This window comes from Drosophila willistoni (genome assembly GCF_018902025.1).
Source record: "Drosophila willistoni isolate 14030-0811.24 chromosome XR unlocalized genomic scaffold, UCI_dwil_1.1 Seg144, whole genome shotgun sequence".
Taxonomy (NCBI): Eukaryota; Metazoa; Arthropoda; class Insecta; order Diptera; family Drosophilidae; genus Drosophila; species Drosophila willistoni.
This window is the reverse complement of record NW_025814057.1, coordinates 10,911,821-10,924,247: the sequence shown is the minus strand read 5'-3', so window position 1 is coordinate 10,924,247 and position 12,427 is coordinate 10,911,821. Positions and strand designations below refer to the sequence as shown.

General features: G+C 40.7%; 1 protein-coding gene across 8 annotated transcripts in view; it reads left to right on the top strand.

Moving 5' to 3' along the window:
• The window catches only part of LOC6639194 (CUGBP Elav-like family member 4), a 165,611-nt gene that overhangs the window by 28,896 nt on the left and 124,288 nt on the right, over nt 1-12,427 (top strand). For all 8 annotated transcript variants that reach the window (XM_047012049.1, XM_015179075.3, XM_023178528.2 and 5 more), the window contains one exon: nt 9,314-9,362. In XM_047012049.1, coding sequence (XP_046868005.1) covers nt 9,314-9,362 — 49 coding nt within the window. The remainder of the gene's footprint in view (nt 1-9,313; nt 9,363-12,427) is intronic.

The window sequence follows — 12,427 nt, the reverse complement described above, 5'->3', positions numbered from 1 at the left end:
ATTAGATATGTTGCCCGTGGACAGTGGCGGGTTGTAAGGGACGACAGGATTGAATTTCGTTATGAACGGGTGTGGAGGGGGTACAAAGTCAAGAGGCCTGCCAACATGCCAACTCAATTGACAGTTGGCCAGATCCTGAGCTATATACTTTATATAAACTGTCATCCTGTTGACAGGCTATAGGTAGCCCACACACACACACACACACACACACACACACACACACACACATATCGACTGGAGTGTGTGCGTGTTTGTTGCCCTTAACAGACATTTTCACAGTTGAGTGCGTTGAGAGTTCAGGCTCAGCTTCCTTCTATTTCTACTTCTACGTCTTTTGCTTCTTCTTCTTCTGCACATTTCTCCTCATTTCTTCCATTTCCCATTTACTCTCCTATGTAATTTATGCTACAAACATTTTTGTATGTTACATAAGCTTTTGAGTGGTTCGTTTTTTTTTTTTTTTCTTTCCTGGGTTCATGTTGTTTGTGCTGGATTTTTAAGCAGTGGGTTGCATTTTGTCTTCTCTTATGGAATAGGCAAGCAAACCAGAAGCAATCAAATGGGTCATCGCCCTGCCAAAAGTAAAAAGAACAAAAACACAAAGAGAAATGGTACAAAATTCAAAATAGGCCTTGAAATATTTCGATTTGCTGCCAAAAAAGTTTTAAATTTGGTTAACTAACTTTTAATTAGAAAAACAAAAGTAGAAAAAACTCAAATCTTTAACTCAACTCGTTTTCGATGCCTTTTAGTTATATTTAATATAAGAAACTAGAGACTGTAGGAAATGTGTCGCTACTTTGTTGACCTGTGTAAAACACTTAATGCTTTCGCTTTGAAATTTAAATTTAATACATACCCCAGACATATATGATATATATTTTACTTAACCAATTTTCCAAACGTTTATTTTAAAGCCACCTACACACGCACACACCAATGTGTGCTTACACGCACATGGACAGATACTTAATACCCCCAAAAATGAAATCAATAATATTTTCCTCATTTTGCCTTCATTTAGCCCCGTAAACCGAGCCAAACCAATTCAGCCATCGCCCATCTACTTGATCCTAACCCAACACACACCGCACTCAATGTCAGAGTCCAAGTTAGAATTAGAGTTAGAGCCTTCGTGCTGTGTGGTCTCTTGCCCATGGTTAATTACTAATTTTCCATAGGTTTTTGTTGCCTAGAAAACTATTGATTAGCTTTTGCTTCTTTCGTTTAGGTAATAAATAACCAAAACTAATGTTTTGTCTGGCATAGCATTCCTTAAACAGAAGGCGACATAAAGACAGAAAGAGAGAGAGAGAGAGCGAGAGAGAAAGCGGAAAAAACCTTTGCCTAATTAATGGCAAACCTTTCAAAAGGCTACACCTAGTTCTTTATTTCATTTTCAATGTTTGCCCTTCTGGTTCTGGTCTGTTCTTCTATTTCTTGTTTATTTCGTGTTGTTGTTTGTTATATTATTTTGGTCATTAGCATGCGTTAAAATGGCGTTAAATGTGTAACGGAAACACCCAAAAATAAGGACACGGTTTTCGGTTATTCTATATATTTGTTGTTGTTGATGTTTTTTTTTCGTCTTCTGTTAATGTTCATTGGCTAAAAGGTATATTTCATTCAAGTAGAAGTTTGCAATTTTCAAAGGGAAACAACTGAAACAATTAAACCATAGACATTTTTCTTTAGAAAGAGTATCGACACATCGGCTTAACTTGGCTAATTGTCATTTTCTTCCTTTTTTTGTCATTCTACGTTTATATAATAAAAATGTCATAAATATCTTTTTGGTTTCCTTGCCATGTGGAGGAGGAACTTCTGGCTCTTCGCCAGGATAGGCGTTTTCTATGTATTTATGTGTGTGTGTATGTGTGTTAATTTTTTCTAATTGTCTAAAATTTAGATAATTACATGCCATTAATTATTTACATAATAACAATGTACATTTTTTTTTTTGGTGTGGAGTATGTTTTTTTTTTTGTTTGGCTTCCTTCTGCTTTCGCGTTTTACAATTTTGTGGTTGAGTTGACTGGGCCACGCCCATACACATGTACATATTCATATATAGAATATCAAGTATATAGAATATATAGGTGTATAGATGAGTGTGTGTGTGTGTGTGTTTGTGTGTGCATAAAGGTTTGGGGTTGGGGCGTAAAATTAAATTTACATAATTTATGACTTACTCAGCGAATGTTCATGGGCGGCATGTTGCATAATTTTAGGCATTTTTGTTTATTGCGGCGTAAAATTTGAATTATGAATCAGAAAATACCTCGCCGCTAGTTATTTTTGTTGCCCGCTGTTATTGTTGCTGCTGCTGCTGCTTCTTCTCTACTTCTTGTTGTCGTTGTTGTTGTTGTTGTTATTCCTCCGTGTAAGGGTTACATTCTGAGGTTATTAGTAATTTATTTGCATATTTTGTTGTAAATGGGGTTTCGGGTGGGGTTCCAAGCCTGACGGACAGCAGCAGGAGCAGCAGCAAAAATTCTATGGTAAGAGTATGAAAAGAAGAAGATAGTCAGTCATTCAGTCAGATAGGTTGTCATATCATATTTCTGAATAATGTGAATGAGTTGGCCTACACAGGTGTGCCCAAAAATACAAAGAAGAGTATTCAATTGAGCAAAGTAAGACGAGAAAACATGAAAAATTACAAAAACTACAAAATATGCTAAAATGCTAAAGTAAAATGATTTAATAACATCTGCGCTTAAATTTCATATCAATATCAAAAGAACCACATTAATCCACAATGAAAGTATAGTTTACTAAAATTTTTCTGAACTCAGCTTTAAAATGGATAATAATTTCTGATTGCTGATAAATAGGCTCTTAAGAAAATTCCATTTATTTTTTACTTGGAAGATTCTTTTGAAAATGGTGGGAAATGGCAAAGAAAAGATTAACCATTGAAGAAAGTTGGAAAAAACATTTTCACAATTTTTATTACTTCCACGCCCCATTTGTTTGACTTGGCCTCCTTAGTCCTTAGGTTTGCCTTTTGCCTATAACCCAACCGACATTGTATTGTCTGGGCTTCCCCCTCTCGCACATAATATATGGACCAATAAACCTGCCTTCTGTCTGAGGTTCAAGACCAAACTTTAATTGCCACTTGCTAATTGCAAACTACAGCGAAAAAGAGTAAGCGAGAGAGAGCGAGCAAATGAAATAAAAGATGATAGAAGAAATCTAAGTTATAGAAATAGCCACAAGAGTCGAGCCATAGACCATTATATACAGCTGCCATATTTCATATATCAAAGATACATAAAAATGAAAGAAAGACAAAAAAAAAAGTGAAAGAATACACAACAGATAGTGTATATAGATAGATAGACATACCTATACGATATAGTAGTATATATATTCCATTGAACATGCCCGCTTGGCCAGACAAACATAAAAAGCATGCTCTAACCATGAAGTATAGTATGGGAGGAGAAGAGACGGAGGCAAAAGCATGCGAAGATGAAGAAGAAATAACAGCAGCAGCAGCAGCAGCAGCAGCACACTGATTAGTATCAAAAAAGGATGTGGATGTGGTTGAGGTTAAGGATGAGCATGTAGATGTGGATGTGGTTGAGTGGTATGATATAGTGGCAAGTTGTGGTTGCTGCCCTCAAGCTGGCTCAGTGAAAAACTTTTGATTAAGCTGCAGTTATGGCAGGTTGTTGTTACTACTACCACCACCAATGTGCCCCCTTGCTGCTGTTGCTCCTAAATCGAGGGAACCCCCTAAGAGTATGCTACATGCTTTTGTTTTGCTTGCTAGCTCGTTAGTTTGTTTTGCTTTTTACCTACCTACCTACTCCACTCACACACACTCTCTCTCTCCCTTTTCGTGTCTCTGTCGCACATGACAAGCGCGCTTGAGGCAACATTGTCTACTTTTAGGGGCTTGCCAGTGACAAATTCTCAAGCGCTCGACAGAGAGAGAGAGAATGAGAGACTGCAAGAGAGTTTCTGTATCTCCAGTTGAAGCAGCAGCACCAGCTGCAGCAAAGCGAACAAAACTTTTGCATAAAACTTTTATGATTTTTGATAACAAAAACTAACAGAAATATATATGTATATCTATAAAGTATAGCATATTTATATGGGTAACAACAGAGAAGAAGTAGATGTAGAAATATAAGCAAGCTAGCTGTCGGAGTGCGTTTTCAATAAGCAAACTGCTATCCATAAAATATTACTTTTCTATCAACACACACACCCACACACACATGCATGTTGTGGGGTCGCAGCAACTCAATTCGAAACCCTTTTTCAAACTATCATCATCATCATCATCATCATCGGCGTCGTTGTCGTTGTCGTAGTCCTCCCTCCGCGGTAAAGGCACTCGCATTGGCAATGGCAGCCGTCCGCCTTCCCCCCGTTTCTATATAGTCAAGCTAGAGCGGAGAAAGCATAATAAAAATTGCTTTCGAACGACGACGCGGCTGCCATAACAAAGCCATAAAACGTAGTTTTAATTGCATTTTCGTTGTTCCATTTTATGTAGTTCGAGCTGCATAAAAACAACAAAAGCCGGGCCAGAATTGACCAAAGGGAGACAGAGAGTCATAGAGAGAGAGAGAGAGAGCAAAGTATTCCTGGCTTCAACTCCACTGGCTGGCTCCACATTCTAATTGCATGGGAAGATTGGCATTTTGGAGGGGTGAAGACAGGCGGGCGAGCATTTGGGCTTAGTAGGGGAGGATTGGGCGCGGGGGGGATTGGTTGTGGGTGTACGGCACTTACGGCTTGACTGGATCTCTGTCTCTGTTTCGCTTTGCTCACTTAGCGCTCAGGCATCATAAACTAACGCAGTTTATGGGTCCATGCACCCAAAAGCACTTTGGTCGAGTTGGCACTTTTGGTCGCATTGCATATGCGTAGGCGCCGCCGCCGTCGACGTCGTCGTCGTTGCCGTTGACTTCGACGTCATGCACGACTTGTTGGGGCGCTAAAATTTGCGGTTTAACGTTGCCACTGGCGCCTTTCGACCAGTCAGTAGTCGGCAGTTGGCAGTCGACAGTCGGACTGTCGCTGCAATATCTCTGCACCCCTCCCATTCTAACCCTCTTTATATAGTGTTCAGTATATACACACATACAAATATACGACAAGTATGAGCACTTTGTCATAAGCAATTGTGAAGGCTAATTGTGTCGAGGCAGCAGCAGCAGCAACAGCAGCAAAAGCAGCATCACGATTGCTGGCATCTTTTCATACTTTGCCTTTTTGTTATTGTTGTTGTATTTTTGAACCATTTTTCGTGTTGTATTCTTTTTGTGCTTCTTTCACTTTTGCACCCAAAAAAGATTTAATTAACATTTTGACTCTCAAAGGCTTCGGCTTTTGGCAACATTTAAATTTCAAATTATGTGCGCTAATTACGCAGCTGCCTGAAGAGAAGAAAGCGAGATAGAGATAGAGATGGAGATGGTGATGGAGATGGAGAGAGGGAGAGAAAGAGAAAACTGGAGTTAAATCAAGTGGAGGGGTTGCAAGAGAAAGAGAAGGGCACCCAGTGAAACCTTTTTGGGGCAATAATTAGCAAGGCTTTTGTGCACAGAGTAAGTGAATGAGAGAAACATTGAGATGAGGAAGAGGACGAACGAGCCTGAAGCCACTACTACAACTACAGTGTATTGTGTGTCTGTGTCTGTATGTGTGTGTGTGTCGGCGATGCCTTACAAATGCCACAAAAGTTGATGAAAGATAGATAGAACTAGTAGAAGAGTATGTGGCACATACAAAACTTGCGCCAAAGTTTGAAAATCAAAGGAGCCAATGATAGATGCCCAAAAAAACAAAAAAAAAAAAACCCAAGAAAAGAAAACCAACAAAATTCTCCCAATACGGCAATTTGTGTACCACTATGGCTTTCCATGAGAATTGCGTTTTCTATAGCAATTGGTAAGCTTCAATTGATGAAATGTTTGCAATATTTCACAAACTGTATCGATCCGATCTTATCACCATACACAACCGATCTTACTATTCTTAGGAAATATTTTATGCTTCTTATAAAACTTTACACTTTGCTTAGCATACTTTTGTGGGTTCTTTGTAGTCAGCTATTCACATATTCCCATTAAAAATTATGCATACTTCTTTTGGGGTTTTTCTGTGTATTACTTTTGCAAATAGCAATTGAAACCTCTTCATAAATTACGGGAAGTTCATTAAACAAACAGCCAGCATATTGCATGGTGGGTTTAAAGGTAGTTGGATGGGAGCGGTGTAGAACAAGGGGGAGGGGGGATGGTATTGCAAAAGCTATTGCAATCAAAGAGCGGGCTTCTCATATCAGCACACAAAAGTTGGCCAAAGCCAATCATTGTGAGTGACTGGGCTGTTGTGGGTAACTGACTGCCTTTTGCACTTCATTCTCAACTGGTTGCCTGTTCAATATGGTTGCATCCAAGCACTGATTTCAGTCCTGTTGCTGCTGCTGTTGTTCTTCTTCTTCTTCGTTTTGCAATCCAGTGGCAGCTGCGGGCTGCCAACGCTGATAAAGCTTCCAACAAAAAAAAAAGAGGAAGGAAAAAGAACCGAAACCCAGGCATGATGCAGGCAGACAACAATGCAACTTAGCTTCCTTTTGAAGATGCTGCTGCTTTTGCTTTTGCTGTTGCCGTTGCTGTTGCTTCTGCTGCGTGTGTGCATTACTTGAGCCGAAAAACATTTTCCAATTTATTACCCACAACGCCACATCAATCATTCATCCTTTTTGGTGGAAGCCCCCATGAAGACTGGAACGTAACGTGCGACTAAATGAACATTTTTCGGTTAAACATTGGTTTAAATTTTGCGGCGTCACCATGCTCCGACTCCGACATTGACTCCTCAAACTCAGGCCATCCATCCATCTCTCATCTGCTATGGCACCCCCCATCTCAATCTATGTAGACCCCTCATAGACCATCAGTGTCAACAACACTAGCGTTGTGTGGATGTCGACATTCGCCTGTATACAAAATCAACAAGGCTTCAGTTCATCGACCACTTAATTTATCCAGCTGAGCTTTGAGTAAAGCAAAAGCGCATTTGTGTGTTTTTGTCTGCGCGCAAAAAAAAAAAAAAAAAAAAAATTAAATACAACCCCCCTCCAGAGAGAGAGAAAGAGAGTTGGTGTAGGTGTTTGGACGGGGAGGGCGCTAGAGGACGTGTTTCTGGCATGCCTTTGGTCAGACAGAGAAATGCACTTAATTGCCATACCCGTGCATGGATTGAGAAGGATGGTTAAAAGGGGGACTGTGTTTTTCCCTTCTGTTTTAGTACGCGAGCATAACAATTAAAAAATCAGCGAGCCAAAATAAAATGCAGCATGCATTTAGGCTCTCTCCCATCGTCATCATTAGTATCATCATCATCATCATCGTTGAGGACACTACGCATGCTGCCACATACGATTCTTTGCCATGCCACTCTACTCATTCATTATGCATTAATGTAAATACGGTAAATGTTGTCCAATCATTAACATAATTGAATTACAAACATGCCCGTTCATCGGCTTCATCCAAATTTTAATTACTCGCCTGACTAATGGGCGCGCACACACAGCACACACACACACACACACACCTAGCAGCAACAGCAAAAACAAGAACATTGAATTGTAAAGTTGAACGTCGAAGCGCTCTCTGTGTCTCTCTCTCTCTCTCTCTGTCTAATATTAAATATTTCATAATACCAAAAAGACGAAGAGCCAGCGGGGTAGAGATAAACCAAACCGAACCTGGTCGCTCAATTCAAACTCAACTCTACAGAACGAACTCACAAGCATATATAAAGCAATTGAATTTTGCAGTTAAAAGCTTCAATCATTTCCAATTGCCGCAAACTAATGGCTGATTATAAAATATTCATGCGACAAGCGACGATGAGACTTCACTTGCAGGCCTGGTGCTCTGGTGGGCTAATGACAGGGCCGACAACTTGGGTGATGAGCCAATCTAAGGCCCGGTACAGGACAGGACAGGACAGCCAAAATGGCACCAGAGATAGCATAGCATAGCATGAGAGGGGGGTAGTAGGGGAGTTGAGGGGGGCCGGGGCGTTGTCGAGAACCGCCCATTTTGTGTGGCAAATAAATTACACCTGCGTTACCTTTTATATAGATATATACTTTATTTTTTTTTTTCTCGAACAGGAAATAAAAGGCCATCATCAAAGTTGCTTCTTCTCTGTGCTCTACGTTATTGATTTGCTCGGTTTTTGCGGTTTTTTTTTGAAGAACGAGTGGGTGGTGGCAGGGCTTTTTAGGGTTGGGACAGACACACATATATTCGGCAGAAAGACTGACAGTTAGTCAGTGAGTCCGTCCGTCCGTCCGTCAGGAGGACCGGCGAGCGGGAGGTCGGGCTGGCGTCCGGTAGTCGGTATTCGGTATTCGGCATAAAGCCCTCAATTAAGTTTTATTTTAATGCATTTCATTTGAACGTCTTTTAATGGCATTTTTCGTCCGCTGGCATATTACTCATTTGCCATAAACCAAAAGGTGACCACAACACGTAGCCCAGTCATTGCCCAACATGGCAATGGCCAATGTAGAAGGAGAGAGAGAATGCTTGTATGTGTGTGTGTGTGTGTGTGTGTGGGGAGAAACGTTAAGTGTTGGCCGCCCAGTCGACATGGGTCGCTTGGGTGAGATTTAAGCTTTAATGATGCATGAAGCGGCACAGGATGTGGCTGCCCAGTCGTGGGTAAAAGGCAATGAGCGCAAATGTGCAGAAACTTCAGCAGCAGCAGCAGCAGCAGTAACAGCAGATGGTAGAGGGGAGAGAGGAAAGGTAGGTAGGATGAGAAGACAGGATGGGTTTGCATATTGAGTGGCATTTAAATGCTTGAAAAGTGCCCATCGCTTGGTCAAATGTTTGAAGGTGTTTATGAAGAGTGCTACCATAATAGAAAGTTTGATAGCAAGAGCACGAGAAATTGATTTTATGGATGCCAATCTGTTCAAGAGATGAGGGTCAGAGGCGAGAATGGAAATGTGATTTCCCAAAAAGGAAATTGTTGACTGGTTGACTTTCATAGTAGCAGATTTAATTGATATACAAACTAGTTGGCGCCCAACGTGAGGGCCAAGCGTTAGTCCACTTTAATTTTTCCTTTTTTGTAGTTTTTTAAACAAAACTTTTGATGATTATCTTTTCATTTAATTTGTAGTACGTCAAAAATATATACATACATATATATCATATCATTAGCACATATAACTTTCATTCATGTTAGCGCACAATAATCGGCAACATCTGATGGCATAATAACTAATCAGAATATTTTTCAATTTATCTTTCAGATGAACCGTACTTTACAGCTGAAGCCAGCTGAAAATGAAAGTCGCAGCGGTAAGTAATCGAATTGAAAGTTTCTTTCATATCTCGGCCCCCTACCCCCTAAAAATGTCTTTTGCTGGCAAAATCAATTTGTTCATAACGAATCAAAAGCTCGCTTACTCCATAGGTGACTCAAACAAATAATTACATTTTGCTCGCCAACAAGAAAAAAAAAGAAAAAGAAAAAAACAAAGAAACAGAGAAAGAGAGAGAAAAACTTGACCCGTCTTTTATGTAAGTTTTCAAGGCACTCAGCAGAAATTTTGCCAAAAAAAAAAAAAACAAACCAAAAAAGTACCCAACTTTTCTTTCACACCTATAGTAAGTATGTGATGGTTCCCCTACCATTCCTACTCTACCCCCAACCTACCTACCTATTAGGAGGAAACGACAAGCAAGGACTCGGGACTGCCCCCAGCTTTTTCTGCTATTTTCAACACCTACAACACACGTCAGCAAAAATTACGAGCTCGCTTCGATAAACTGTCAAAACTGTCTGCAAAAATTTGACATTTAACAAAAAAAAAAAAACACCAAATAGAAGAGAGTGAAAAAAATGGCGGGGAGATGAACTAGGGGGGGACAAAATACGTAAACGTATAGCAAAACAACGTTGAACTGTCAATGGCAGGCCAGGATATAAGAGAAGAGAACTGAACAGAACCGAACGGAACAGGCCAGGCGAAATCAGGAATGCCTCGCTGGCCAGGCCAGGGCGCCATATTGTTTTTACTCGCAACGCTCTTGGCCCGCACGCACACACACACACACGCAGTCGGTTGTTGTGTTTCACGCTTGTTTGTGACAGCCTGGGCCCCTTGGTCCTTAGACGCATGGAAAACAACAACAGCAAAAAAAGAAGGAAAATGATAAAGATTTGCATAATTTACACAGCACTTCAACTTTTTTCTCTCCCGCTCTCTCTCTCTTTCTCTCATTTTTTTGTCCTTTTTTGGGTCAGCTTTTAGAGTAGTTATTGTTGTTGTTGTCGTTGCTTTTGATAAACTTATTGACAGGCTTATTATGCAGGGATCGAAGAGGAACTGCGCCCGATATATGTCATAAAAGAATTCAGTTCAAAGTTCGTACTGAACCAATACCACCCAATCCCGCCCACAACACTACAAAGAAAGGAAATAAAAGGTGACATACATACATATCTACTGTGTTGAGAGAAAGCGAGAGAAAGAGATAGAAACATACTAATAAAAATTCCTTTTGGCAAATTTTTCAACGCCTGATTTGATTTTAAATAAATTAAACTTTCGCCCCCCAAAAAAAGCAGCATCAAAATTACATGGGATGTTGGGATTGAGGGGACTACAAAAGGGAAATGCAAATGTCAGCGGCTAAAAAGTTGCAAGCAGCTGGCTGCCAGGATCAAGTCTTGTTCTTGGCCTCAGCCTAACCAAGCAATTAAACTTGTCCTTCATATAATTGCATTTTGGCCTAGGCTGGCTGGCTGGCTGGCCTTATGACTGTTGTAGACCTCTTCGTAGACACAGGGTGGTGGGCATCTCTTCTCTCTACTCTACTCTCGTCTACTCTACTCGATGCCAAAGTCAAAAGTCTTGAGAAACTGGCCCGTTGAGTTGCCAAGTGAGTTGCTGATAGCAGAGACCCCCAAAAAAAGTTTAGCGCTTTAATTTCTTGGAAATTTGTTCAGAGACAAACAAAGCGACAAACAAAAATGTCGACTTGATTGCGTCGTTGATGGGTCCCGTCCAACCGACCAACCGCCCAACCGTCCAAACGTCCAATGGTCCAACCAGCCCCGAAGTTCTTAAGGAGGAGAGGAGCTGCTTGGCTTGTTGGGCCATTGCTTTAGCTTTGGCTGCTGCAGCAGCAACTTGAAGTTTGAATCCCCAGCGGATTAGAAAAGTTTAAATTGTAGCTAGTGCTATAGAAAAAGGGAGTGAGACGGTGTGGCGAGTGGGTAAGCGAGTTGAATAGTGTGCGGTGGCGATGGGTGGGGGGTTAACAAAGTGTAAGCGAGAGGCAAAATCGAAGTAAAACTGGCAAATGAACGTAAGAATGAATGAATGAATGGATGGATGGATGGAATGAATGTAGGGAGCAACGTAACGATTAGTGCTTTCATGTCCTTTGGCAAAGTTTAAAGGTCATTCGGTAGGAAAGGTCCTGCTGGCATCCTTCTGCTGATTTGACACATCAACTTTGTCAAGTTTTTTGTGTGCCACACAGCCATCCAGCCAGCCAGCCAGCCAACCAGCCAGCCAGCCAGCGAGCCAACGACAACGACGTCGAGTTGTCGACGCCGAGTGTTATGAGCAATGGCTGCCTTAGAGTCCTTGCCTTTTTCTATATGTGTCTGTGTGTGTTTGTATGTATGTGTGTGTGTGAGCAAGCAATTTGTGCAATGGACATTTTTGGGCGCTGCTCTGGCTGTGATAAGCAATGCCAGCTGCAAAATGTCTTAAAAGATTGCGCGCGCTCTAGAGTGCACTGACTTTTCTTTCACACACAAAAACCCTGCCGCCCCCGCCCCCGTCTTTTACCCATTTCACTTTACCCTATTCACCCTAACTTTTTGTGGCCTCAAGCAAAAACCTAAAGTTGATTGCGAAATGTGTTGCATACTTTTGTGTGCGATTGCACCTATGCATGTAAGAAGAAAAAGAGAAAAAGAAAAAGAGAGAGTGACAAAGCTGGGATAATGAATGTGAATTTTATTAAAAATGTTGATTTGGTATTAAACAACTTTTAAAGATCAACAATAAATTCAATAATAATATACTTTGCAAAATATATTTTCTTTCTTTTGACTGGTTTTTGTTTTGTTGACTAAATCGCTTTTTATAAACTTTTTGTTGTTCTCATCTTATATCTAAGTCAAAGCTCTTTCTCTGTCTCTGGGCTAACTTCATCAATTTTAACTCAACTCCCACACACACACATACATATATGACCGAAACAAAAACGTAAAGCCCAAAAATTGTTGCCTTTGTCTTTTCGTGTCCTGGCAACGTTTGTCGCATTTGCAATCTGCTGTGCCATATCTGAGTCTGATGACTTTCATTTCATTTGCACAAACTCTCACACAGATACATACACAC